The 27,204-nt window shown below is 43.3% G+C and overlaps 6 protein-coding genes across 6 annotated transcripts; 5 read left to right on the forward strand and 1 right to left on the reverse strand.

The window, feature by feature from the left end:
• Nucleotides 1-6,001: 6,001 nt before the first annotated feature.
• On the forward strand, nucleotides 6,002-7,686 carry BYT42DRAFT_496565 (phosphatidate cytidylyltransferase; the record flags this gene model as incomplete). Its single annotated transcript, XM_051564431.1, has 8 exons — nucleotides 6,002-6,156; nucleotides 6,230-6,369; nucleotides 6,456-6,597; nucleotides 6,678-6,834; nucleotides 6,908-6,955; nucleotides 7,029-7,139; nucleotides 7,203-7,442; nucleotides 7,516-7,686. The coding sequence occupies 8 exons, from the start codon at nucleotides 6,002-6,004 to the stop codon at nucleotides 7,684-7,686; spliced, it is 1,164 nt and encodes a 387-aa protein (XP_051423551.1).
• A 135-nt stretch (nucleotides 7,687-7,821) lies between these two features.
• BYT42DRAFT_318454 (SPT2 chromatin protein-domain-containing protein) lies at nucleotides 7,822-10,185 on the reverse strand. The gene is made up of 5 exons (XM_051563000.1): nucleotides 9,777-10,185; nucleotides 9,318-9,692; nucleotides 8,329-9,251; nucleotides 8,190-8,264; nucleotides 7,822-8,130 (listed from the first exon to the last, which is right to left on the reverse strand). Exons 1-5 carry the CDS (start codon nucleotides 9,783-9,785, stop codon nucleotides 8,037-8,039), a joined length of 1,476 nt encoding a protein of 491 aa, XP_051423552.1. The 5' UTR covers nucleotides 9,786-10,185; the 3' UTR covers nucleotides 7,822-8,036.
• A 3,005-nt stretch (nucleotides 10,186-13,190) lies between these two features.
• On the forward strand, nucleotides 13,191-16,738 carry BYT42DRAFT_635298 (armadillo-type protein; the record flags this gene model as incomplete). Its single annotated transcript, XM_051572487.1, has 2 exons — nucleotides 13,191-13,537; nucleotides 13,634-16,738. The coding sequence occupies 2 exons, from the start codon at nucleotides 13,191-13,193 to the stop codon at nucleotides 16,485-16,487; spliced, it is 3,201 nt and encodes a 1,066-aa protein (XP_051423553.1). The 3' UTR covers nucleotides 16,488-16,738.
• Nucleotides 16,739-17,521: 783 nt separating this feature from the next.
• Nucleotides 17,522-19,071, forward strand: BYT42DRAFT_613531 (general substrate transporter; the record flags this gene model as incomplete). Its single annotated transcript, XM_051571744.1, has 2 exons — nucleotides 17,522-17,816; nucleotides 17,879-19,071. 2 exons carry the CDS (start codon nucleotides 17,522-17,524, stop codon nucleotides 19,069-19,071), a joined length of 1,488 nt encoding a protein of 495 aa, XP_051423554.1.
• Nucleotides 19,072-19,879: 808 nt separating this feature from the next.
• Nucleotides 19,880-24,194, forward strand: BYT42DRAFT_318538 (WD40-repeat-containing domain protein). The gene is made up of 21 exons (XM_051563001.1): nucleotides 19,880-20,128; nucleotides 20,210-20,355; nucleotides 20,420-20,528; nucleotides 20,600-20,616; nucleotides 20,687-20,818; nucleotides 20,883-21,141; nucleotides 21,204-21,358; nucleotides 21,431-21,448; nucleotides 21,513-21,545; nucleotides 21,601-21,669; nucleotides 21,730-21,846; nucleotides 21,911-21,998; nucleotides 22,063-22,202; nucleotides 22,279-22,503; nucleotides 22,568-22,705; nucleotides 22,765-22,799; nucleotides 22,861-22,936; nucleotides 22,997-23,120; nucleotides 23,193-23,268; nucleotides 23,334-23,643; nucleotides 23,709-24,194. Exons 1-21 carry the CDS (start codon nucleotides 20,086-20,088, stop codon nucleotides 24,015-24,017), a joined length of 2,619 nt encoding a protein of 872 aa, XP_051423555.1. The 5' UTR covers nucleotides 19,880-20,085; the 3' UTR covers nucleotides 24,018-24,194.
• Nucleotides 24,195-24,403: 209 nt separating this feature from the next.
• Nucleotides 24,404-26,747, forward strand: BYT42DRAFT_495539 (uncharacterized protein; the record flags this gene model as incomplete). Its single annotated transcript, XM_051564366.1, has 9 exons — nucleotides 24,404-24,547; nucleotides 24,614-24,799; nucleotides 24,865-25,047; nucleotides 25,115-25,262; nucleotides 25,334-25,526; nucleotides 25,594-25,840; nucleotides 25,917-25,979; nucleotides 26,050-26,101; nucleotides 26,173-26,747. 9 exons carry the CDS (start codon nucleotides 24,404-24,406, stop codon nucleotides 26,745-26,747), a joined length of 1,791 nt encoding a protein of 596 aa, XP_051423556.1.
• Between the last annotated feature and the right edge of the window lie 457 nt (nucleotides 26,748-27,204).

Here is a 27,204-nt window from a genome sequence, read left to right on the forward strand (position 1 = left end):
TTCCCACTTACTTCTGATGATTACGAGCGATAGCCTCGATATACTTCTTAAACGCATCCATCGTGAAGACAGAGGATGCCGCTTCCTAGATTTCGTCATAGCATGGTTGTATGTTTGCTTGTTTTCTATTTTTCAGTTCCATCTGGGTTGTCCAACGGAACATACTGCGCTGCCTAAACATATCGAATAATCGGTTACATATTTGCAATTATTCTCGTATATATCCAATAGCGGTACTTACTGGTATTCACCATTGGTGATATGGAAAACGTGATTGCTTCGTTCCTCCTCCAAATGCAAGTTGATGTCCGTGTCACAGCTTGTTATGGCTGAGCGTTGGCCTATCGTATCACCAATCAGTTGTATGCCGAGTTGATATCATGAGTATCAATAAACTTACCCGGGTCAATACCAATGACACGCGCGGCAGGGTTCAGGCCAGTCGGTTCTTTCTTTAAATGATAAAGACCTCTGGTCCAATTGGTCATGTTGGGCCGTTCTTTGAGGAGGGGTACGGCGCTAATGATTGAGGGGGAATCATCTGAATAATGGGAAATACACCTTCAATTGCAAGAACTTACCCTGGTCCCACCGTTTAACGAACCTTACGCTCGTCATAACACTATCTGTCTCTATGGCGTTGGCAAACTGTGTATGCTTTGTTGAATGAACTGTTTATTGTCAGGAAAAAAAAAGTCGCAAGTTGGTCTCTTTTCAACGTATTGCTGTATCAACCACAGCCTTTTACCTGGTTCCACCTGCAAGTAGCGCAACCGTTTTGGGCAAATTTTGTCAATGTTAAAAATTGTTTCCCACAGGTCTTGCTTGAATTCTTGGTCTCGGTAGGATCTGAGAAACAAGGCTCTGGTAATAAACTGTACACGTGACACCGTTCCGGATTTTAAGTGCTTTTCGTACTATAGACATTTGCTTAGCGTAATTCACAGAGTTTTTCCACACGATCTTCACGAATTGTTAAAGCGGGAGGAACAGGATGTCCAGACATCCAGGCTTCGTTTAAAAAATAAAATAAGCCATCACCCATTAATCGAACGTACGCTGTGAAAATGTATGATTAAGGCCCAAACGAAATATGTTCAATAATGCCGTACCATATCTTACCAACTTGGTGAAGGAGAGACCACCGTTTAGTCCCCAACTCGTGCGCTTTCTGTAAAAGCCATGCTGAGTACCGAATTAAGTTGGCTGGCATCGTTGTGGCCGTTTGTTCTTCTATACTGGCCGCGTTAAACCCGCAAACTCGCGGTTGCGTTCATCCAGGTTTTCCCTACATAAACATTTTTGTTAGTTGCGGTCATGTATTCAATATACAGCTTTCAAACTTACTGGTAAAATAACTGAATATCGGCATTGTTACCGGCAACATGGTTCCAATCATTGACATCATATGGCTTGTAAGCGCATAACTTGGAAATAGCCTTATCGCCTATATCGATTTTTTAGAATCTCGATTACCCATCATAACTACTTTCTAACTTACCCAGCTTTTTTGGGCTTTCAGTAAGCGTAACGTCGTGACGCTTAGCATAGTCAAGAAAAAATGCTTTCCAGACACGAGACAAATAGCGAGGAATATTTAATTTGAGGTGCTCGATTGCGTCTGTATAAATATCTGGTTACTATATTCTCATAGCCAAGCAATTAAAATATAACATATATTTACTTGTGAGCGACGCTGAAGCGTACTGGTCAGCGAGGTCAGTGAGCAAGGGCGACTATTTCGGGTAAACATAGCCTGCCATATAATGAGTGCTTATAAATATATAAAGTTCGTTGTCAGTATCATACCACGTGTGGAAGGCTTGAAATAATTGTCAAAAATGGTCTTTAGTTCGTCTTCCCAAGAAGACTTGGGCGGGAGCTGTCAGGACAATTTCATACGACTGAGTAAAGTATAAAAAGATATCATTGTTAACGACAACTTACAAGCTCTCTAGCCCCTCTACACGATGAAGAGACTATGTGAAACACCTGCGCCAAAAAACTTCGGTATTGATCGGCGGGAAATCAAATGCTCAGAAAGATGGGGGATTCGGACGTGTTTTCATTTCTGAGTGAGCGACTCCATTAGAACACCGATTGAGCCTCTTCATCCATAACTTGGATCTATCACCGAGATCAATTCATACGTGTAACGCTGTCACATTACAGCATGCGAATCCTTCAAAATACACCTTATAACCGAGGACTACTCACTGATAATTATCTATTCCGACTTAAGACTAAAGTATAAATAGGCAGATCACATTAATCGAAGTAAGCATATCCGACATGTCTCAAAGGGTTCTCATTGTCTCTTTTTCTAAATTCTCTCATATATCACAGCAGTATAAAAAAAAGATCGCCAGGAAAAAAAATTGGCCGACAAAGGAAGAGGAAAATGGAAAATTATAATGTTGATAATGGAAGTGGGAAATAAAAAATTATAAATGTTGATAATGGAAGTGGGAAAAGAAATGAGGTGGGTGGTTGATTGACCTTTTATAGACAGACGAATTCGAGCCGGTTGCTTTCAAAGGGTGAGTTGTCTATATTCTTTTTTTTTTCGATTGTTAATCTGCTTGTCATCCATCATCCTCTGCCGTTGTCTGCCTCCCGCCTCTGCCATGGTTCCTTCTCTGATTGTCTATTATAATCCAGGAAATCATTTAAATATGTGATGACAAAAGGACGACTAGGCTTACTTGCTATTATCTTTCCAGCATATAAATGACCAAGTTCACGAAACACTTCACGCCATTACGGAGGAGTATAATATATACATCATATGTGTTAAGCATTATGTAAATACATTCGGTCCATCGTTATTTTCTACCTTGTCCGTTCCCTGGATTGACTCGGCACGGTTGGTAGAAGTTGAAGAATGTGGTTTCCAGATCGGCATACCAGGTATCCAAAGGCTAAGATGCGAGATAAATTTTCATGGAAACGAAAGGAAAGTGTACTGTCTGAGTAACCTACCCAGGCAACTCTTAGATTTGCATTGGGCTGCATAACCAGACGAATACAATTGTACCAAAAGGTGGGACGGTCCAAAGGCAGAAAACTCGAGAACTCCTGGTTAGTACAGCGTCGAATGTAAAGATTGGCCAGAAGGGTAGCTTCCCGTCGAGCTATAGCGTAATTCTCGCTCAATTTTCGAATATCATTCTTGAAGTGTAAGACAAGTTAGGATAATTTATGTTGGGATGACCATTGAACGACTTACCCTCAGAAACTTGAAGGTGTTTGTGAGAACCTGAGAGAGTTTGCATTTTCTCACTGTTTGAGGTTGGGATTTCCCATCGAGAAGTGCGCCACCAAAACGGACTCGTCTTACTCTTTGCGAAGGTGGCTCTAGTTGATCTTCATCACGGGTTGAGCTTGGGCGGTTCATATTTCTTGTTGTGGTTTTGAGTTGGTTCCTGATTCAAAACGACGAATGAAAAGGTTTTATCAGGATTGGCTTTGTTTTCTAAAGTTTGCTCAGACTGGATTCTTTGTATGTACAGTATATCCTTTTTTTTTGAATAGTTTGAAGCATTTGGTTGTAAAAGCAGTCAATCAATCCATTGTATCATTTTTTCTTTATGCCTCTTCTGCAGATCTGTCAGCTGTATCTTTTGCTTATGTCGCATAGGTTAAGTTATTGTGATGGCGAGACTGTTGGATGACTTATTCAATTTATCTGTCATTATATATGAACAAGTAAATCACTCAGTGGATTTCTATCATCAGAATCTGTCATGAGCTTGCTTCTTGGAGATAACAACTCCCTTGTTGATTTGACGGAAAAATGTGATCCAAGTAGATAACTCCCGATCTTCCTTATATGGAAACCGGTTACAAAGGATGAATGAATATTCGACAGATGAATAGGCGATGCTATATGACAGTTTATATGACCCTTTATAGACAAAAATGGCAACTCAGTGCTGTCAAAAATACACAGCATTAACGGAGATCAAAAGATAAATTATTATGCGCACTCAAGTCGTCAGAAGAAATAGATTCGAGCTTCATATATCAGCATGCGTATCTTTGTTGGAACATGCATGCATGCTGATGACTCGAGAATAAAACTTGTCCTTACTTGAAGAATATCAACCATATTATAATATGTATTTTTGGATTTGCTGTTGCAGATGGTCTGTTGTATGTGGTGACTGCAGAGACATGAGCATTGTGAGAGTTACTACTTTCCGGCATGAACTGTAGTATCGCAGCTATTGCACACTGTTTCTCTGTTAGCCCGCAGCGTCGTTACAGGAAACACTGTGTATAGGCATGAAGCAGGCACCCAATCCCACGAAGCGATCGATTCTCGTTCCAACTCATCCTACAATGTTAGCACGCAAGAATCGTCACAAAACAGTGTACACGACGCGGTTATTGAAAGCAGTAACAGTACAAACGACATGCTGGCACCGTTTAGAAGAAAAGTCACGTAAAAGATATACAACATAGAACAAAGTGTGAATTCTCTTGAAGACGTTAATCAGATCCACCGATTATGATACACCAGTCCCGAAATCGCATAATCGCTAGAAGAAGATGCTTAATCCCTCTCCAGAGGAATAAGTGTCGGTGGTATGCTGTATGAACAGTTATGGTTAATCTTATCTGGAATTCCATTGTTAATATTGTAGTTGAAAGAAAAAAAGGAGACGACATTCACGAAAAGAGGATTGATTCATTCTGGAATTGAAGAAAAGAAGCTGAAAACGCAAAGAGATAAAGAACGACAGGCATCCACTGTTGAGTAAGTAATGCTTTTATCTATACGAGAATGTACTATGTTTTGATTATTGCAGTTCTTCTCCTCAGCTGACAACCTTTGCAGTAATGCCAGAAAAAACCTTCTTCATAACTTTCTTTTGCAAAATAAAAGGTCAACGGCAGGTGGTCCCTTGAACGTAGTACACTCATCCATCAGTCACAAGTCAACCTCTTCGGTGTTCAGCTTTGAAGCGGATGGGAACTGTGGATTTCGGGCGATCGCACATAGCGTTAAAGGCAATGGACAGGGTTGGCAGCTGGTCAATTCAGATATGCTGCGCCATCTGAAGGATAGATTGGATTTCTATTGCAGTATTCTCGGCAAGGACGCTGCCAAAAAACTTTTTGCAACAGGGAACAGCACTGATGCACCTCAACGCCTTCAAGCTTTATGCTTTATGATTCCTTACTGTGCTTTAATTGCATGCAACACTTAAACATTGCTATTGCCACTTATAGTGAGCAGCAAAGCATCTTATTTCGTACCATTTTTTCTCTCTTCCTTCATCCGTTCATCCGATTATCCTTCAGCTCACGTCAAGTCATTTTTATCTGGTGACTATAAACCAAGGCACAGAACCAAACTCCCACCACTATTTATCGCTCACGAAGACACTGTAAAAATTTGCTATGATCTAACCGATTATAAGCTTCTTTTCATATAAAGTGTAAGTGTTGCCCACTAAAATTGATCTATAATCTCTCGAATAACATTATATATCATAGCTGTTTTTGAGAAAAAAATAATTCAAGCTCACTGTCAGGTCTCATTCATGTGCAAATGCAGAAAGCAAAAAAATGGAACATTTGAGTGATGTCACTTAGTTTCAATTAGCAGTCGCATTATGCGCAATCTCTATGTACATTGAAACTATGATGTGTTGACGTTTGCCGAAAATGGTATATGACGTGACGTTATGAAACATATTAACCAGATCTTCTGTCTTTTTTTTAGTCTCTTGCGTGGAGCAGCAACGCGTTTTAATATCCCAAATTATTTTTTTCTCCACTGCTCTCTATGCCACCCAAACGGAAGTCTGTCACTCAAAAGAAGCAAAAAGCCAAAGCCTCGGATACCGAAAGTCCAGCAGTGGATATGCTCGACGCTTTTGCCGCCGACGATAACGAGGAAGAAGAATCCAAGTCGACCATTCTTCTCGCCAACGATAAGGCCAAGTCGAAGTGGCAAAACATGTGGATCCGTACCATAACGACCCTAATGATGGTCGGCGCATTTTTGTTTGTACTCGCGTCAGGCTATATATGGTCCATTGTCCTCGTCATGGTCATTTCCATACTTGTGTATCGTGAAGTCATTCAGATTGCATATATGCCAGGCAAAGATAAGAATGTACGATGGTTCAAAACAATGAGCTGGTAAGTAAAGCATATATCGAAAAGGGTTATAAAAAATGAGCCATATCACTCACGGTTTCGTCTTTGTTGCCAGGTATTTCTTGATCATTACAGAATACTACCTGTATGGTGAATCCATCATTTATTACTTCAAAGAAATTGTCATGGTGGATGCACTATTACTTCCATTTGCCACCCATCATCGATTCATCAGTTTTATCCTCTATGTCATCGGTAAGTGATGTGCGTTTGGGTAAAAAAGAGTGATGTGTAACTGCTCATATTAATAAATTGTCATCTTATATTACATTTCGCTGCAGGATTTGTTTTCTTTGTGATGAATTTACAAAAAGGACAATATCGGTTCCAAATGGCTCAGTTTGGTTGGACACATATGGCTTTGTTCCTCATCGTCGTTCAAAGCCATTTCATCGTCGACAATATTCTGGAAGGATTAATTTGGTAAAACCCCAGAATTTCTGCTCTTGCTCCAATTAAGTGCACAAAAATTTTACTGAATTCTGATTCTCTTCTCAATCCAGGTTTATTCTACCTGTTGCTCTAGTCGTTTGCAATGACGTTTTTGCTTACATCTGCGGCTTCTTCTGGGGCCGTACACCCCTCATTCAACTCAGTCCCAAGAAGACCGTCGAAGGTTTCGTAGGAGCCTTTATTTGTACTCTTATCCTTGGCTTCATCGTAAGTAAACATTTCACGGGACACGAAAATTCAAAAGAAAGTGTGTCCTGATCCTATTTATGAAATTCATTAGGCTACCACCATCTTGATGCGTTTCGACTATCTGACATGCCCGGTTCAGGTGAGCAGCGGAAGAATGAGTTCGGAAAACGTAAATTGTATCTTATACGAGTGTGTTTTCTCTCTCGCTAAAGGATTTGGGGGCTGCTGCATGGTCTCACGTATCTTGTGAACCAAAGAATCCCGTATTTACGGCCGCGGCTTGGAGATTACCTGCTATTGTTCGCTATGTCATAAAGGCATTGGTAAGAAGATGGACAATTTCATCTAACTAACACGTTTACATAATCTCATGGCATAATTTCCAGTCTTTCAAGGATGTCCCTGAGGTCAAAATTGCTCCTGTACAACTCCACGCTATCGTTATGGCTTGCTTTGCTTCCTTGATTGCCCCATTTGGTGGTTTCTTTGCCAGTGCAGTCAAGCGCGCTTTCAAAATTAAAGATTTTGGCCACAGTATTCCTGGTCACGGCGGTCTTACTGATCGCATGGATTGTCAATTCCTCATGGGTCTCTTTGCCTACATGTACTATCAAAGCTTTATCAAGGTGCGTTAGTTTGACCCAGGGGGGGGATTTGTCGAACGTGAGCACGGGCGGCTTATTTTGCAATGTTATGTAGATGTACAATGTCTCTGTGGGAACCATTCTTGCCTTGGTGATCAATAATATGGGCCCTGAGGAACAGCTTGAATTGGTGGAGAGACTGCAGACCTACTTGGGTAATCAACAACATCTCTCAAGCAACATTGATGCTGTCGTTGCAAAAGCACAGCACTTGTGGGGCCGTTGAAAAATCCGACAGTCTCAATTTTTGTACAATATGCAAATAAACCTGTAAAAATATCTGACATACAGTATTACTGCACCCACATTCCGTCAATTTCAGCCAAAGATGAAAACATCACATGCCATGTTACTGTATATGTAATGAAAGACCTATCGAACAACGCTATATTTATTTACATTGGAAGACACTAAGTTCTTCGCTATTACCCATCGCTGTAATTCACCTATTTTTTTTTTTTTAAAAAAAAAAGCACATCGTAGAAAGAAATCAAAACCATTGATATCATGTTAATCCCGAAAGGGAAAAAGAGAAGAAAAAAGCCAAAAGTATCCCGAAATTGAAGCAAAACAAGCTCAGGCTTTGTTTTTGCCTTTCATCTTGCGCCTCTTCAGTCGCTCCATTTCTGCTCTTTCCTCGGCAAGATCTTCGCGTCGAGCAATTCGGGCACTAGTATGGGACATTGGATTAGATGATGACACTAGCGTAGTGCGACGTATTATACAAACCTTCGCTTTTCTTCGCGGAGAACCTCACTGGCATCCGCTTCCATATCGTCATCCGAATACGTCTCATTAGCAAATCTATTGAATCGATCGCTTAGCATCCTCGTCACAGTATACACGATTTCATCGGCATGATACTTACCTTCGCTTGTCATAGCGGAAAAGACGGCTAATTTCGTCAGAATAGTTGTGGCCGCTGTAGACATCGGCTTCTTCTTCATCATCATCAACAATGAAAGAAGCTAGATCCTCGTCTTCTTCCTCTTCCTCTTCCGCTAAAGGACGGCGTGGTTTTATCATTCTTCGTGAATCCATGGATCGACTGAAGGGCATACGTCGAACCGAAGCCGTGGGTCTGGGCGCTTCGGTCGTTTCACGTCGTCTTATTGCCGCAGCACGAGCGCCTGCTGAAGGCGTCATGCCAGGACTACGTGGTCGTGATTGGGAGGCAGCAGTTGCTCTTGGCGGTGGAGACAAGGCCGATCGTGAAAGCATCTGTCTCTGACGGCTTTCAAGGTTTCCACTGCTGTATTTCGATGGCACAGGAGCAAAGGACGCCAATGATCGATTGGACGACGTCATTAATCGGGGATCCCGACGTGGGTCCTCTTCCTCATCTGAATAAACGCCTCTCGCATGTCGCAAATCACGCTGAATTTCGCTAACCGATCGTCGATCACGCTTTTGAGTGTTCAACTTCTGCATTGGTTCTTTGTACATCATTCGAATCTTATCGCGAGCGGAAAGTGGCGTTTTGGGATTAACCATGGGTTCGGTCGATCTCATTGGCGTCGTTGTGCTCGCTCGTTTGTGGTAAATCGTGGGGGTATCCTTCTTGTCTTTCACACTTGATTTTCGCGATCCAGTATCCACCCTGTCATATTGCCCCGGCGCTTCGTCCCTTGATGTTGATTTATCAGCTCTCGGCAAGTGATTGGAGCTTTTTCTTGAAGGCGCGCTGATTTTGCTGGTGGTTGGTTTTGCCAGAGGACCGGACGCCGAAGAAGGTTTTTGAATCTCCTTGGCGGCTCGCATAAGTTGGTCAAATGACATGTGAACAGGTTTCTAACATTTCATTAGATCAGATGGTGCACATGCAGTGATCAGAATGAGATGCATGTAAATACTCACTTTCTTCTCTATTGCATGATATTGCGATGAAGACGGGATCGAGGTTTTTGGTTTTCTCGCCGTGGCGGCTGGACCGGAAGTCGATCGCGACCGAGACGCGGACTTCATCTCGACAAGTTTTTGTTTCTCTATTTCACGCTGATATCGTTTCTGTTCGAGCAGCATTTTCTGTTTCATTTCGAACTTTTCGCGCTGCTGCGCCAAGGCGGCCTGCGCTTCTCGTCGTTCGCGTAAATCTCGTTCTTCTTTCCTTCGTTTTTCCTCTTCGTCTCGTCGTTTCTGTTCTGCTTTTTCGGCCAGTGTTGCATCTTGTTGTTTGGCAAACTGGGCAGCTTGTGCCATTAACTGATTGAAATCCATGTGGTGTGAGTCCCCCTATAATCAAGGAAAAAATGAATAACAGTCAGTTTGCATATTAAGATCCATTAAAATGAGCCACTTTTTTGAATGCGGTCAAACCTTCAACATTCTCTTAATGTAAGGGTGAACTGTAACAGGTTGGAAGACAGAATTTGGCTCGTCAATTAATCAAAGAAGCAGATGGAAATAGCAACAAAAAGACACAAGAAAGGAGACGCTGAAGGGTAACTCCAAGCGCAGGCGACAAGTCAGTCACGTCATCATCCTAATATGGTAATTTCTTCTCCAATGGAAACCATTTTTTTCTCCTCCAATAGAAACCTTTCGCTTCTTTGCTTGATTTGCATTTTGCTTCACCATCATCCATCAGAAGAAATATTGATGTGATAAGCACTTAATGAAAAGAATAGATTCTAAGTGGACCATAACAAAGTGCTGTTGTCTTTTAGTTATGATATAGACGTTTAAGGTCTCGTCACGAATATTGTACAGTAAGCTTCAACAGTGACAAAAAAAATGTCTTCCTTGAAAGATCGATCGTACATTCTCAATAACGTTTTGTAACAAATAACCATCAAATAACCAACGCCAGAAAGACATAAAATTGTGTAGTATATATAGGGGTTATCATTTAAAAACAGACAAGCATATAGCCGACAGCTACGTCAGAACGCTCCTCAACCTTTTGTTATAGATCTACTCGAAGTATCATTCCCGAAGCATGTTCACGTTTTCATCGGCTAATCTCCAGGTTGAAAGTTACAAATATGTATACATTTAATAGAGTAAACGCGCAGTACTGGTGAATTTGACTCGGCAAAGGGATCCATGGCTCGGCCATTTTTTGTGGACAACATTGGCCTAACATTTGCAAAGATGCTTTACCTTTGTTGTTTGGAACTTTGCACTCAAAGCATTTCTCCATCAAATGGGTAAAGAAAGCCCAGTTTCACAAGCGGCATAAAAGCAATGAGAAAGTTGGGGCTACGGTGTGGTAACTGAAGCTGTTCAGTAACAGCAGTGGGGCAAGAAGATCCAATCAGCAGCTTCTTACATACTTCAAATGTGTAAGCAATATGTCATTACTGAATCTTTTTTTTCGGTTGTGCTCAATTTCCCACCTTCAATGCGTCCCAATCATGCTGCAAAAGCCTGACGGTCCTCTCCGATTCAAGTATGTCGATTTAGATGCCGCTGGATCAAGCCAATAAAAAGGAGAAAACCTCGCATAAAATAGATCCAACTCCAGAGTCAACCTCAAATAGGGGTTGTTGAAAAATAATGTATTCGCGAGACACGTTTGAAAAAACGTCTTGTTGTATGGAGCAATTGCAGGCCCTGGGGTAGTCCGACAATTTGTATCCCCGAGCTTTTGTATACTTTATCGTCAAGAAGTGTCACAAGGCTTGCGTTGTGAAAATTTGATCAAACATTCAGACCCAATTAATGATCGTGACAATTTTGACCGAGTTAATAGCGAGCGATGTATTTAGCTTTGCTGACTAAATTGTATGAAATCGTTCTATCATTTGCTGTCATTCCTCGGTTAGTTCGATAAATTCACACGAGTATTTAACCATTGATCATCCATATCAGAGCGGCATTCTGTGGGACAATACTAAGGAGAAGCACTAATGTGTGTGAAAATTTTTCGTAAAGACATTGGATACTCGCCGTGGGTGAGTTATCAAACTAGTGATTTTACGCTCATCCACAACTTTACATAGTAGTTGAAAAAGCGATCATAAATTTGTGAAGATGACTTGTATGGATGGATACGGTTACTTCAGGTTCCAGCTATTTATATCTGTTTATGTATGCATCATCTGCATCATGCGGATCGCTGGTTATGGCGACTCTTTATGGCAGTGAAAAATGTCCGTTTCGGGGTGCCCCCCCCCACAATTTGTTGTCGGGACTCAAGATTGATCATCATATGGAGATCAGGGAATCATCATCGGATAATGCTTACAAAATTTGCTTCATTCTTTCATGGTTTATCAAAATGTAACAATCAAATGTAACAGTGAAATAATGACAATAACATTGAAAACCGGCAAAACACATGCTCTTCAGTGAAAGTCGACCAATCCGGATGAATGGGCCCAGAACGTTCCATGTTTGAAGACTAGTATGATGGGTTTACGTGAGATTTAACGATGGAATGTGCTTTTATTCTTCAATCTTCTATTTCATTGAATTGATATTACTTTTATGATGAAAGCGGCTGTTATCCCTCTTTTTCTTTTCTTTCTTTTTTTTTTTTACAGAAAACGAATGCTGTGTTGCCGCTCATACCCAAGTTTCCGCTGTTGTTTGGGCGATAAAGAAACCCCTGCAGCAATTTTTTTTCCGTAATGACCCAATTTCACGTAGTAGCATTATCAGTATTCAATAAAATAGATTACGATCCCTGTCCGATAACGTCCATTATGGGGTTGTTTTCATTCACTATTCAACAAAAAAACATGGCATGCCATTTTCATTGGTGTCAGGTGGGCCCCACTGAAGCGTTTCGCTGATTATTCACTTTCCGATAAAAACGGAGTTTATCCATGGGCCGACCCCAAACTGAGCTATAAAAAAATTCCCCATCGAGAAGGTGGGAAACTAAATAGGGAATCCCATACGGTTCTTATCTTTGCAAATAAATGGTTCATGTAGGCCTCTTTGCAATAAAATAGGAAGTTTTCCTTTTCTCTCTGTCACGGATATTCATTGCATGATTTTTTTTTTCAAGAGCGCTCAGCGGGCATAATGGTGTAACCATTTTTGTGATGTCGGATTTAAAGTGACGCCCGTGTCAGATGTAAATGAGGAAAAGATTGTTTTTTTTTCACGGGTGAGATGGATCAGGTGGTTCGACGATAACAAATGATAATGATGGCGCACCTCCAATAAAAAGGAAATCCGGCTTTGTAAGAGTGTTGTAGTGGGAATCGCTCATTCGTGCATAGAACAGACACACCATTCTTTAATGGGAGAATATGCGGTGTTGCTGCGGCTTTTGGACGTCAATTGGAAGGTAGCCCCTGGATAGCTCATATAACTACCCCTTACCAAATACTGTGCACCAACCTGTATGCAGATCGTCATTTAGCAGCATCCAAGGAAGTACTGATAAAAGCTGACATTGGCATCACCCGATTCCTTACAGTAAGATTTTTTTTTTTTAGATTGACCCTTCTCAGTTTTTATTCAATTCGTAAAAAAGGCATGATATCCAAAATAGGCAACGGTCAAGAGCGGTGACGTAAATTTTGGATCGGAGAAACCAACTTGTATATTGTGTACTGTAAACTTTGGTTAGGGCATTTAAAATTTTTTCGCTGCTATAAAATGTGGAGGTGCCTTGAAACGGGATGGCTCTTTCACCTTTTTTGCTCCTCCAACTGTTTCCCCACCTTTAGCAATCGCCCCCCTGTTTCTCTGTGGGACTCCCTCGCTTCAACGCTCATCCACTCTCTAAAACTTTTTTTTAAAAAAAAACCACCAATCATTACATTTCAAAAAATGCCCGCTGCCGCTGCCGCCGCTGCTGCCGCCGCCGCCCAAAAAACAAATAACAACTCCAAGAGCGACATCAAGACCAAGAAGGTGACTGCTTTGGCTGTCGCCGAGTCTCCCAGCGAGGTTGAGACCAAGAAGGTGAAGGAGATCCTTTCCAAGCTCTCAGCAGCTTCCGATGCTGAGCGCGAGTCTATCGCCGAAGAACTCGCCACCATTGTGAAATCCAACGGCGTCCGTTCCCTTAAACAGCTCAATATCGTTGATGCCATTTCCAAGGATATCACTAACAAAAAGAATGTCAATGCTCGTCTGGCCGCCATTACCGCTGTTTCTGCGTTCTGCAATGTCAGGTAAATAGTTTTTTGGTTATTTCATACAATTTAATCTCTTCCTCCCTTGGTAACACCAATCATTAACTCACTTTACAAAATTCTCAATTCATTTAGTGTGGGAGGTCAGGCTGAACCTTTTATCCTTCCCTTCTTGCGCAACCTCTTGGAACTTCAAGCCGAAAAGCAAGCTGCTGTCAAGAACGCGGCTCTTGAAACCGCAAAGACGCTTGTGTTGTCCGTGAATGCCAATGCCACTGGTATTGTCGTCCCGATTCTCTTGGACAACCTTGGCAATTCTTGCAAATGGCAAACCAAAATGCTGGCCTTGTCACTGTTGGATGAATTGATCAAGAAGAATCCCAAGCAGTTCTTTGTATGTATTCCCGATATCATTCCCATTGTGTCCGATTGCATGTGGGATACCAAGATCGATGTGAAAAAGGCTGCTACCGCTACCATGGGTAATATTTGCGCGCTCATTGAAAACAAGGATATTGAGCGTTTCATTCCGGCTGTCATTGGTTGCATCAACCAGCCCGACAATGTTCCCGAAACCATTCATTTGCTTGGCGCCACCACCTTTGTTCAGGAAGTCGATTCCGCCACGTTGTCCATTATGGTGCCTCTTCTCAGCCGTGGTTTGCAAGAACGTGCTACCCCGATCAAGCGTAAATCGGCTTTAATCATCGATAACATGTCCAAATTGGTCGATGATCCCGAAGTCGCCGCGCCTTTCTTGCCTCTTCTGTTGCCCGCGCTTGAAAAGGTTCAAGATATGGTGGCGGACCCCGAATGCCGTGGCGTCGTTCAGAAAGCTTTGGCCACCTTGGTCCGTGTCGGTACTCCCTCGGGCGAGATCTACACCAAGGAACAAAAAGCCGAAAAAGTGAATGCCGCTTTCAAGGACTTGTTGCCCACTGACCTTGATCCTCTGTACAACCCAATCGTCAAGTACATCGTAGACATTGCTTACAACTTGTGTCTCGGCAAGAACTTCTTCAAAGACCAATGGTTGGCTACGCTGGTTCCCTACGCTAAAGCCTTCCTTTCCGATGCCGATGCCGAAAAGCTTACCTCGTCTGCTTTGGACAAGTGCGAAGTCGCCGTGACTCCCAAGGATGTCGAAGAAGACGATGAAGAAGGTGAAGATCTCTGCAACTGTGAGTTCTCCCTCGCTTACGGTGCCAAGATCCTTTTGAACCGTACCTCTCTTCGTCTCAAGCGTGGTCACCGCTACGGTTTGTGTGGTGCCAACGGTTGTGGTAAATCCACACTGATGCGCGCTATTGCCAACGAACAGGTCGATGGGTTCCCTCCAAAGTCCGAGCTCAAGACGGTCTACGTGGAACACGATATCGACGGTTCCGAAGCGGACACGCCTTTGGTAGATTTCATCATCTCCTCCGAAGGTGTTGAGACCAAGGACCGTGACCAAGTGGCCAAGATTCTCCGCGAGTATGGTTTCAGTGAAGAAATGGTCAACAAGATGCCCATCGGTGCTCTCTCTGGTGGCTGGAAGATGAAGCTCGCCCTCGCTCGTGCCATGTTGATGAACGCCGACATTCTGTTGTTGGACGAACCTACCAATCACTTGGACGTCGTCAATGTGGCTTGGTTGGAGAACTACCTCCTTGGTCTGAAAACCGTGACTTCGATCATTGTGTCTCACGACTCGGGTTTCTTGGACCACGTGTGTTCCGACATTATCCATTACGAAGCCAACTATAAGCTCAAACGTTACCGAGGTAACTTGTCCGAGTTTGTCAAGAAGGTCCCCAAGGCCGCTTCGTACTACTCTTTGGAAGCCGCTCAGATCCAGTTCAATTTCCCTGAGCCCGGTTACCTCGAAGGTATCAAGACCAAGGAACGCGCTATCCTCAAGATGAAGAACGTCGACTTCCAGTACCCTGGTACGGACCGCAAGCAGTTGAAGAACATTACCATGCAGTGTTCTTTGGCTTCCCGTGTCGCCGTGATTGGTCCCAATGGTGCCGGTAAATCTACCTTGATCAAGTTGTTGACGGGTGAGATTGAGTCCGATATCGGCACTGTCTGGAAGCACCCCAACCTGCGTATCGCCTATGTTGCCCAGCATGCTTTCCACCATATTGAGAAGCATTTGGATATTACGCCCAACGAGTACATCCAATGGCGTTACGCTACCGGTGAAGACCGTGAAGAATTGGAAAAGGTCGATCGTGTGATCAACGAAGATGAAGCGAAACAGATGAGCCAAACCTTTGTCATCGATGGCGAAAAGCGTGTCGTTGACGAAATCGTAGGCCGACGAAAGTTGAAGCAATCGTACGAATACGAAGTATCATGGGTTGGCAAGTCCTCGGTGGAAAACACGTGGATTCCTCGTCAGAAGCTCGAAGCCATGGGTTTCGCCAAGAAGATTGCTGAAGTCGATGCTCAAGAAGCCGCCAAACTAGGTTTGAACCGTCCATTGACGTCCAAGGAAATTGAGAAGCATTTGGCCGAAGTGGGTTTGGAACCCGAATTTGCTACCCATTCTCGCATTCGCGGTCTTTCCGGTGGTCAAAAGGTCAAACTCGTGATCGGTGCAGCCATGTGGAACCGACCTCACATGCTGGTGCTTGACGAACCTACCAATTACTTGGACCGTGAATCCCTCGGTGCTTTGGCCACGGCTATCAAGAACTACGGTGGCGGTGTGGTGATTGTGACTCACAACCGCGAATTCTCTGAAGCCCTGTGTACCGAAGTTTGGAAGGTCGACAATGGTGAACTCGTGGCTTCCGGTCACAACTGGGTCTCCGGTAACGGTACCACCGCCATTGAAGAAAAGGAACAAGAAGACCAGGTCGATGCTCAGGGCAACACCGTCAAGGCTGTCAAGAAGAAGGAGAAACTGTCTTCTCGAGAACTCCGCAAGAAGAAGAAGGAGCGCATGGAACGCAGAAAGCGCGGTGAAGAAGTCTGGTCCGACGAAGATGAATTATAAAATATTTTGCGTATTTTTTTTAAGCCATCTCAAAGTTATCATGTAGAAAATCCATCTTGTCTTTATGATAGTTCATCTTGTTCCATAAAACTTCCATCGACTTCATCCTTTGCCACCCAAAATATCACATCATGCCACAGTTTTAACAATATTTCAAGAGACGTGCTATATCTATTTTTCGTTTGTTTGCTTTGATGCAGCGGACCCAAAGTTCGTCCGTCCTATGTTGGACAATCGATAAACTGGGTATCGCTTTGTACTTCATGGCTTTGCTGTTGACAAAGAAATATAGCGGACCTTTTATCCAGTATCATTTCATTGGGTTTGCCCAAATGATGTTGCAAAACAAAATGTTGTTTTTGATAGATTCCCCAGAATGAATCGATCCTGCAGCACTCTCAAATTTTGTCAATTGCTGATGAATCCTTTTCATCCGAGCGCATCAGGTAGTCTATAATGATACACCCATATTTTGACGTCGGGTTTTCAAATATGCATAGATGGATCGTACAGATCATTTTTATTTATCATTTGGGATCTAAATTTTTTTTTTTTTTTTTATCGCCCCACTTCCCTGGGGTCCAGGATACTGAATATAGGAACGTTACTACAACTAAAAATACATATACTAAACTCAGTTGCTCACACCCTTTTAGTCAGTAAAAAAAATTCAACCTTTTGAAATGCTACGAAAACCTTTTTGAGTTCGCCAGGTCGTAAAAGATGTTGATACAGTCCTTTGTCCATGTGGATGCATCTAGTTCGATTGGTCAAGGGTTTCGTGTCGCACACGTTTTTTTTTTCTTGTAGTTCCACAGTGAAAAATGTTCTCCGCCAGCGGGTTCACTTCATTCTCAGCTCCAATCAAAAGTCAATTCCACATAACCAATCGCGTGGATCGATAGAAGCACCAAAAAAAAAACCTCAACTCATATAAACTCCGTTGCCTTTTTTTCATTCCATTGTTTGTTTGTTTGTTTGTCTGTTCGTCGACACCCTTTTTGGTTTCGTAAACTCTCTTGAATACATACATCATGGATTCCAAGATACGAAATGAACAGGATGACTTTAAAGATACCGAAATCGAACAATATGACCAGTACCCAGTACCTACTTTTCGTAAATCTGTTTACCTCTCGGCAATCGTAGCCGCCATTGGTGGCTTTATTTGTGGTTTCGACACTGGTGCTGTCAGTGGCATCTTGGTGATGGATCTCTTTACCGGCCGATTTTTCACTGAAGACAACATCACTTACCTCCAAGGCTTACTACTGGCCTTGTTCTTGATGACCGCTGCCTTGGGCTCCTTTTCCTCTGGTTATCTATGCGGTAAGTAATGCCTTCCTTGTTCGAACTGTTCATCTTCCAGTGTATTAATTCTGTGTTGATAGATCGATTCAGTCGTAAATATTCCATTGTTTTTGCATCCGGTATCTTTGTCGTTGGCATTTTGCTCGAGGTGATTGGGGCCAATTTTGGTTGTCTGTTAGCCGGTCGTCTCATTGGCGGTTGGGGGTCTGGTTTAATGGGCAATGCTATTCCTCTCTACCATTCGGAAATTGCTCCTCCGGATATCCGTGGTCGTCTGATCAGCTTTTTCACTTTGATGAGTACATTTGGTCAAGTGGCCGGCTACTTTATCACTTTTGGTACCAGCTATCTCAGAACCGACTGGCAGTGGCGTGCGCCTTGGTTGCTTCAGTTGCTCCTTTCGCTGATTTTTGGCGGCATCATTATGACGTTACCCTTCTCTCCTCGTTGGCTCATCGACAAGGGTCGTAAGGAAGAAGCCGAGAGCATCCTGGCTGATCTGTATGAATTGCCGGTCGATCATCCCATTGTGCGTCGCGATCTGAGGGAGATCATTTCCGAAATCGAGTTTGAAAGATCGTTGGGCAAACGTACCTATGCCGAACTTTTTCAAGGTACCAATCTCAAGCGCACCCTTATCTCGTTCTTCATTTCCAGTTCCACGTCGTTCACCGGTACCGTCGCCATTTGGTATTACGCACCTCAGATTTTCCAAAGCGCCGGTCTGGATGATAAATCCGTCTCCATTGCTGCCACGGGTGGTTCTGGTCTTTTATCGTTATTGGTGACTGCGCTTTCGTTGCAATGGTTTATTGACAAGGTGGGCCGCAAGGCCGCGTTCATGGTCGGTTCTTCTCTCATGGGCATCAGTATGTTTATTGTGGGCGCCATGTTCAGCGCGTATACTCAAGTCGATGTCGAAACCGGCGAAGTGTCATTGACCAATACCAGCGCACGCAATACCATTCTGGCCTTTGTCTACATTTTCACTGCGGCGTATGCTTTCAGCTGGGGCATCGCGTGTTACGTCTATCCTGCCGAAGTGTTCAATATGCGTACCCGTGCCAAGGGTCTCGCATTGACCTATGGTCTGAATTGGGGTTTCTCTATCTTGATCACCTATTGTGTTCCTCTCTTCATGGCCCATACCGTGTCGGGTGTCTACTTTTTCTTCGGCGCTTGTTGTGTTGTCTGCTTTATCGGTGTCTGCTTCATTCCTGAAACCAAGGGCCTGACTCTGGAACAAATGGAAACGCTGTTTGGAGCACAGTAAGGGCTTGCAGGCAAGCAATGGTTTATGACAAAAACAACTTGTCAATCAAGGGTTGACGCTTATTACTTGGTCACTGTGGCTACTTACCTCTCTTAATCGTAATTTATTAGCATCCTATCACTCCATTTCTAGAGAATAAATCCCGTACTCGAGGTGGTGCCGTGTCTCAATGTTGCAAGAACTTGGGCACGGATCACTTCGTGATCGAACTGTACGTTGTGGCTCAAGGGGTGCCGTCTTGTTCATTATTTTTTATATGAATTGCGGCTGAGATTATACCCTTATTAGCGGAACAGGATAATGCCTGCGTCGTGATGAAGCCATAATGTGAGAGGAGCCGTACCCGGTCGGACGGACGGAACGTGGCGCGATGCGTGGCTGTGGAAGCGTTGGTCGCATATTGCGATGGGATGACTTCAGATGGTAGATGAAAAACGACGTCGTAGAGCGTATGGGAGAGTTTGGGGGTTAATTGATGAATTGAAGAACGCAAATATGTGGGGTGATTGGATTGATTCAGTCGATAGGGATGGCATGTTGTCTTTCAAATCTTATTCGTCTTTTTTTTTTCCGCGTGAGTATACTACCTGCTTTTTTTTTTCTTTTTCCTCAATTTAATGCCATAAAACAATAAAAAATTTGCATCATCCACTACTTTTAGCATCATTTTCATATCAATGAGACGTTTTATCGTCCAGCAATCGCAATCGAAGAGCTGGGAAATCTTGTTCCTGATCGCGGCAGATGAATTTGAAAATATGAGTGTTTTATGATGACTTTTGCACCAATGACAGAGCGTTTTTAGTTTCATCAGCTTCGCGTATTTAACCTTTGAGTGTTCTGACATTGTTACATGGAGTCCGTGAATTCAATTAAGGAAATTCCGCTTTTCCATGCCTGCGGTTTTCAGAGCCCGAATCAGCCACACAAAGTGGTTGGATCTGGGGCGAAAATTACAGCTTCAACAACCAGAGACAACCCTTTTCCTTCTTTGCACCTCGCCTGCTTTTGCCAATGGACTCTCCTAATCTTCGAAAAGACAGCCCTATACCGCTAGGTTGATATTATTGAAGCACCGTTATACAGATGCAGTGCATGCTGTTGGACGTATAGGCTTACCCTTTTCATTCCCAAACAGGCAACATTTCGAAATACACGGGTCTGAAACCACTGTATCCGACTCGCTGCGTACACACCATTTCCCAGGAAGACGATAGTTCGGTGCTTTCTCTTGCAGCCAGTCGACGTTATCTGTTCAGCGGCAGCCAAAGCTCGAAAATTCACGTAATATTATCGCACAATAATGATTGACGGATTAGGCATGGTCTAGTAATACGAAGAAACGTAGGTATGGGATCTTCAAACATTTACTTTGATCAATATATTGGATGGCCACCGCGGCAGCGTGTTGGGACTGACCCTATCGGATGATCAGCAATGGCTCTTCAGCTGTTCCGGTAAGTGTGAATGAGAAGCGAATCATTGTATCGATACGATTTTGAATAAATTGGGTCCAACGCCAACTCAGGGGACGGCACTGTTCGTGTAAGTTGATCTACGTTGTTACGCGAAGGCATTTTGGTTGTGCAAATAGTGACCTTTGTCTATGCTTTAGGTGTGGGACACTGAGACGTTGAAATGTGCTTATCTGATTCAATCGTGCCATGATGTGGGAGATATCTTTTCGATCGTCTATTCCGAACAATCGAACATGTTCTTTTTCGGTAGCCAAAACACAAGCATTCAGGTAAATAATAAGATCGTGCCTTGCATTTTGTTGAAACAGGTCGTAATGATGAGTTTATTGCCAGTGGTATGATTTCGCCGATCCGCAAACGCACGGATCATCCACCGACGTGCCCATCATTCCCATCACCCCCCGCAACAGTCAGAAATCGAAATTCTTTGAAAATCACGACGATGGCGACGATTCACGCAATGGGGACAGCGACGTGATTCAATGTGTCATTCGGGAGAAAAATGTATATCTGAACGCACACGACGGCTACGTTTATTGTCTGCTTCATTCTACCGATGTCCCCAACATTGACGGCGAAGTGCTGATTAGTGGTAACGTGTCATAAAAAGTTAAACGACGAATCGACGAAAAATTGAGTTGTGGGTGCGTATAGGTTCCGGAGATGGAGACGTAAAGATTTGGTCCATAAAGAGCGGCGAACTTCATCATTTGAAAACTCTCAAAGGAAATTCGGATATGGGCGTACTGAGTCTTGCCTTGTCGGAAGATGGCTATTTGTTCTGTGGTGTGCAAGGAGGCGATGTTCAGGTACAAGCATTTTGTTTCTTCTCATGCCTACCTTTCGCTTCAAGTAACCATGACTCACAAAATGTATCTTAGATCTGGGATCTCGAAACAGTGAGTATCCTGTATTCTGCACTGGTATATTAGGATATGCAATAACCTTCATCCACCTCATTAGTATCAATTGATCCGCTCGATGATGGCTCACGCGGTAGGCGTCCCATCCTCTCTATGCTGGAATACAGTATCTCATTGTTCTTACTTAGGATGACGTTCTGTCTATCGCTATCAAACAGCCTGGCCTAATCAGTGCATCGGCTGATGGAACAATCAAGGTAGGATTATATCAACTATATTCATAGACGTGCTTTCTCAATGTCATATGAAACCAATAGGTGTGGGGCCAAAGCTTTGAATTCCGAGAATCCATGGATGATCATGATGGCATTGTTTTATCCATGACGACTTCGGATGATTACTTGATTACTGGCAGTAGCGATCATTCTATCAAAGTAGGTCGATCGCGGCGTCTAGCAAAATACAAACATGAGGTCTCATTGTTATTTTTATGCAAAGTTCTGGGATATGCCTTCCTTGTCCAATCATTGCAATGAGTCGCAGCAGTTTAGACGAAAAAGTCTTATCCAAGATGTACCCTCCAGTGGTAAGATCGAAACTGCTCTGTTTTTGCTTACTCGATGAATCATTGACATTTGAATCCCTCACAGAACACACTCTGTTATATGTGCTGGAAAAATGGATTGCCATGCGAACTGTGAGCGGCAATCCTGAGTATTTGGAAGAATGCAGAAGAGGTGCGCGGTTTCTCAAAAACGTGTTGCAGCAACTGGGGGCCGTCAGTCGTATGGTAAAGGTTTTACTTGTTATCTTTTGATTTTATTGCAAACTCAAGGCGTTGCTCCTTGTCTTTTGTCACGATCTAGATTCCTGGTCAATGTGGACGTAATCCCTTGGTGTATGGCAAATTCTACGGCAAACAACAACGTGGCGAATCAATGACAGAAGATCAAAAGATCCCCACGGTGTTGATCTATGGACATTATGATGTCATTAATGCCGAAAATGAAAATCAGGAATGGATAAGTGATCCCTTTACATTGACCGGAAGAAACGGATATTTGTACGGCCGCGGTACCACCGATAACAAGGTAGAACAACATTTTTCGCAGCGCGTTTATCAAAAAACTGAACAGTTGGAATTGTGTGCTACAGGGCCCATTGCTAGCCTGCATATTTGCCGTTAATGAATTATTGAACGAAGGGTTATTGGATGCCAATGTTATTTTCCTGATTGAAGGAGAAGAAGAAAGTGGTAGCATCGGCTTTTATCAAGCAATTGAAAAGCACAAGGTAATTACATAAAAACACCCATTGCTTTTGTATTGTGTGCTCACCGTATCGTGCATTAGGATCTCTTTGCGGATGTGGATATAATCTTGTTGAGGTACAAAGGGCTGCTGGTGTATTTCAGGTTGGGACGATCATGACTCAGTTATGTTGTGTAGCAATTCGTATTGGTTGGGTGAAGATATGCCTTGTCTGACGTACGGTCTCCGAGGCGTGGTACATGCATCGATTGAGGTAAGATGGGTTAAATCCAACTGTGCGATGCTCTTAGCTAACAGGAGTGGATTGCATCAGATATCCAATACCCGAGCCGATCTTCATTCTGGTGTGGAAGGCGGAGCTGTCTCCGAACCTCTGGTTGACCTTATTCATGTGCTGAGTAAACTAGTGGACAATGAGAAGCGAGTCCTTATCCCAGGTGACGATGTTTTGCGACTAATATCAGGAGATGTACATTCTCTTATTTCTTTTTTCTTTTTGATTTGATTAGGATTTTATGACCGTGTGCGGTCTATTACAGATGCCGAAGAAAAGCTTTACGATCCCATTATCGAATGGATGCAAAAGTAATCAACCTTATTTTATCTTGGTTATATTTTCACTTGCGCTGATTCTATTGGTTGCTCCTTAGGTCCGAGAAGACGCCTTCAACCGCCAACCACTCGCGGAATAGTACGGACATGACAGCGGACGGCAAGTCTTCATCGCCACTGGACGAACAACAATTGAAGAACAACTTAATGTCACGGTGGCGGTACCCTACATTGACAGTGCACAAAATTGACGTCTCTATCAACAATCCTACCATTATCCCTCGTCGCGCCACCGCCACTGTCAGTATGCGCGTGGTACCCGATCAGAATATCAAGGAAATTTGCCAGCAGTTTGAAGGATATGTGAAGGAAGCGTTCCAGAGTTCTTCCTCCGAGAATCAAATCTCGGTAAGTTACCAAGAGGAATTGGATACGAGGAAAAGTAGCTGATGATGCATGGATGATGGACACAGGTTGGTATCCAAAGTGCCGCTGATTATTGGCTGGGTAATCCGGAAAACAAATATTTCAAAGCTTTGGAGAAAGCCATTGAACAAGAATGGCATCAGAAGCCGTTGTATATTCGAGAGGGAGGTTCGATTCCGGCTGTGCGATGGCTTGAGGTGTTTTGCAACGCCCCCGCTGTTCACCTACCCATGGGTCAGTCGTCGGATCATGCACACTTACATAACGAACGGATTCGTCTTCGTAATCTGTACGCCGGCAAGAGAATAGTCAAATCGTTGCTTCGCAACTTACCTACGAAAGAAGTCAAGGAATAGAAAAAATAGAAATATGCTGGCTTTCTGCAAATGGCAATTCGCTCGTTTCATCTTTTTTTTTTTTTTGCATATTGTGAACAAAATGAATCGAATTTTCTCGAAAGAGCCATCATGACAAAGGTTCTTTCACTCAAGGTGTATCACCTGGGCATACGCATTTGAGAAGTTCCCTGTGACAGAACATTATAACTATCCGCATAGTGCTGATCGCGGTTGAAATTTAATGATTCGATCCTTTCGGGGCCTAAGCGCTGGGTGACTGCGTTTTGCTGCGTCAACTTTGGGTGGGCCCAATTGCACTTTTTTTGAAGAGTGACCGACCACTGGGTTCCTTTTTAGTTTTGACGAGTACCATGGCAGCCGAAGTTGCGAGTGCAAACAAGGCCATGGCCGAGATCGATAAAACGTCGACGGCCAATGACAATGCGATATCCAATGATGAAGCGAAAAAGAAGGCATTCAAGCAGAGAAAGCGAAATAAGAAGAAGAGCAAGAAACAACGAATGGAAGAAGAGGCCAAACGAAAAGAGGTAAGCACGTCGGATTACACTCTTTTGAGAACGATCCATACTCACCTTTTATTCCAATGCACACAGCAATTGGTTGGATCAGCAAAAGATGCGGACGATGCGCTCGATGACGTTGAAATCGAATACGTTGTGCAACCCATTGATGCAGACAGTTTAAAGAATTTTGACGGCATGGCTAATGTCGACGAAGCCATGTTGCAACAGTTCTCGGACGTTTTCAAACACTTCCAAGAAGGCAAAGCCACAGGAGAAGTAGGTATAGATTCGTTTGAATGGTAATGACATGCATTGACCTTTTTTTTTTGGCACGTGGATAGGAGGAAGATGTGGAAATGGCGGAGCCTGCCGAAGAACAGACCAAGGCTGAAGAGGATTCAGAGAATGATAATGACGAGGAGAAAGATTCGGATGCTCCTCTTTCCAAGAAGAAGCAAAAGAAACTTCAACGATTAAGCGTAGCAGAGTTGAAGCAATTGGTCAAGAGACCTGAGGCTGTCGAGGTTGGATTGAGCTGTATTTGAAAAGCGTGTTCTCTGATGGCTGATGTTTTTTGGTTTCTTTGAAAAGTGGTGGGATGTCACTGCCATGGATCCTCGATTGCTAGTGCACCTGAAATCATACCGTAACACAGTACCCGTCCCTGCTCACTGGAGTCAGAAACGAAAGTATCTTCAGGGAAAGAGAGGTATCGAGAAGCCACCGTGGGAGCTACCAGGTAAGGTTACAGAGTGCGATAAATGAGAGGTATGTGTTCCTGTACTAACGTCGTAATGCGATGTTATCTAGATTTCATCAAGGATACTGGTATTATGGAGATGCGTGATGCGGTAAAAGAAAAAGAGGATGCCGCTAAACTGAAAAGCAAAATGCGGGAACGAGTGGCCCCCAAGATGGGCAAACTCGACATCGATTATCAAAAATTACACGATGCTTTTTTCCGATTCCAGTCGAAACCCAAGTTGACCATCCATGGCGAATTGTAAGTTGCATTGTGGGTGGAGTGAAATCACCGTGGGTTTTCACTGACGGTAATAATACTTGAATAGATATTATGAGGGAAAGGAGTTTGAAACCAAATTGAAGGAAAAGAAGCCTGGCCATTTATCGGACGATTTGAAGACAGCGTTAAATATGCCTCCATTGGCTCCTCCTCCATGGCTGATCAATATGCAACGATATGGCCCTCCACCAAGTTATCCTAATCTGAAGATTCCCGGTCTGAATGCGCCCATTCCTGAAGGTGCCCAATGGGGTTATCATCCGGGCGGTTGGGGTAGACCTCCGGTAGATGAGGTACGTGATCCGATAGAATGAAACAGGGGTGCTTTGATGGCTTGAGACTGATCAGACTTTGTTGTGCTTGCTGTAGTATAATCGACCACTTTATGGTGATGTGTTTGGCGTGACGCAACAAGAAGCTGTGCCGCCAGAGGTAAGACATGTCATTATGTTTTTTCGTCGTGCATGTTTGCTCATAGGGTGATTTTTTTGTGCTGCAACAGATCATTGAACCTATCGATCGAAAACTGTGGGGTGAACTTGAATCGGATGAAGGTAATTTATAAAATGGATTACTCGGACAAGGAAGCTTCATACTTAACGATCACATTGCTTCATTGATATAGAATTCGAAGAAGAAGAGGAGGAGGAGGAGGAAGAAGAAGAAGAAGAAGAAGAAGAGGCACAAGACGAAGCTGAAGCGGCGGCGACCGATGAAAGTTTGAAAGAAGGCTTGGTTACACCTTCGGGCATGTTGTCGGTGGCGTCTGGTTTGGAAACGCCTGATTTCATTGAGTTGCGTAAGGAAGCTCGAAAGCCAGCAGAAGATGAAGGCCCCAAGCAATTGTATCAAGTCATCCCAGAAGTGGAGAAACGCATTACCGGTTTCATGGGATCGCAGCACGGTTATGATTTATCCACGGTTGAGAAGCCAATGGCGGCTCCTACGAGTGTTCGTACTTCGAAACGCAAGTTGGGCGATAACGTGGATGTGGCCATTGACCCTAGCGAACTGGAAAGTGGTTTGGATGAATCGACATTGCGTGCTAAATACGAAGCGCAAGTGAAATCCAAGCTGCCGTCGGGAGTGGGCAATGAAGATTTATCGGATATGTACGCTGAGCATGCCAGCAGGCAGGCCAAGAAGTTGAAGTCGCAGGAAAGTAAGAAGGAAGCCAAGAAGAAGGAATTCAAGTTCTAAAGAAACCTAAAAAACTCCACTTTTTTTTATCTCTTTTTTTTCACATCCCCGCCACCTATTTCTTTGGTTATTTGTTGTTTTTCTTACTGTCTATTCTTCCATTTTTCTTATTATTTTCTTCGTTGCTTCTACTGTTCTCTTGTGCTTTGATAAAATATAAACATGTTGCATTCTTTTTTTTATCATTTCCAAAGCGCGATGATGGTATGATCAGATCAAAGGGCAAACACAGAAAGGAGTAATGAACCAAAGACGATAAGAATGATGACGGTCTAAAAATTCGGATGGTTCAGAAAAGCTAATATTGGTAGTCCAATCACGATGTGAAGCAATATGTTACCATAGCTTTAGGAGTCAACGGGTCGATGAGACCGTTTACTATTTCGCCGTACACTTGGGTCGCTATTTTGCTCCTTTGAATAGAATGCCAACGTCAATCCTTATCATCAAGTGCACC

This window comes from Radiomyces spectabilis (assembly GCF_025331425.1).
Source record: "Radiomyces spectabilis strain NRRL 2753 chromosome Unknown BYT42scaffold_6, whole genome shotgun sequence".
NCBI lineage: Eukaryota > Fungi > Mucoromycota > Mucoromycetes > Mucorales > Radiomycetaceae > Radiomyces > Radiomyces spectabilis.

What these genes read in the sequence shown, in the direction of transcription:
- BYT42DRAFT_318538 (XM_051563001.1), top strand. Translation starts at nt 20,086, where the DNA reads ATGGACTCTCCTAATCTTCGAAAAGACAGCCCTATACCGCTAG. An exon ending in TGGGGGCCGTCAGTCGTATG is followed by an intron (nt 22,203 to 22,278) that starts GTAAAGGTTTTA and finishes GTCACGATCTAG; the next exon opens with ATTCCTGGTCAATGTGGACG. An exon ending in GCGGTACCACCGATAACAAG is followed by an intron (nt 22,504 to 22,567) that starts GTAGAACAACAT and finishes TGTGTGCTACAG; the next exon opens with GGCCCATTGCTAGCCTGCAT.
- BYT42DRAFT_318454 (XM_051563000.1), bottom strand. An exon ending in ATCATGCAATAGAGAAGAAA is followed by an intron (nt 9,252 to 9,317) that starts GTGAGTATTTAC and finishes ATGAAATGTTAG; the next exon opens with AAACCTGTTCACATGTCATT. An exon ending in CTCCGCGAAGAAAAGCGAAG is followed by an intron (nt 8,131 to 8,189) that starts GTTTGTATAATA and finishes GTCCCATACTAG; the next exon opens with TGCCCGAATTGCTCGACGCG.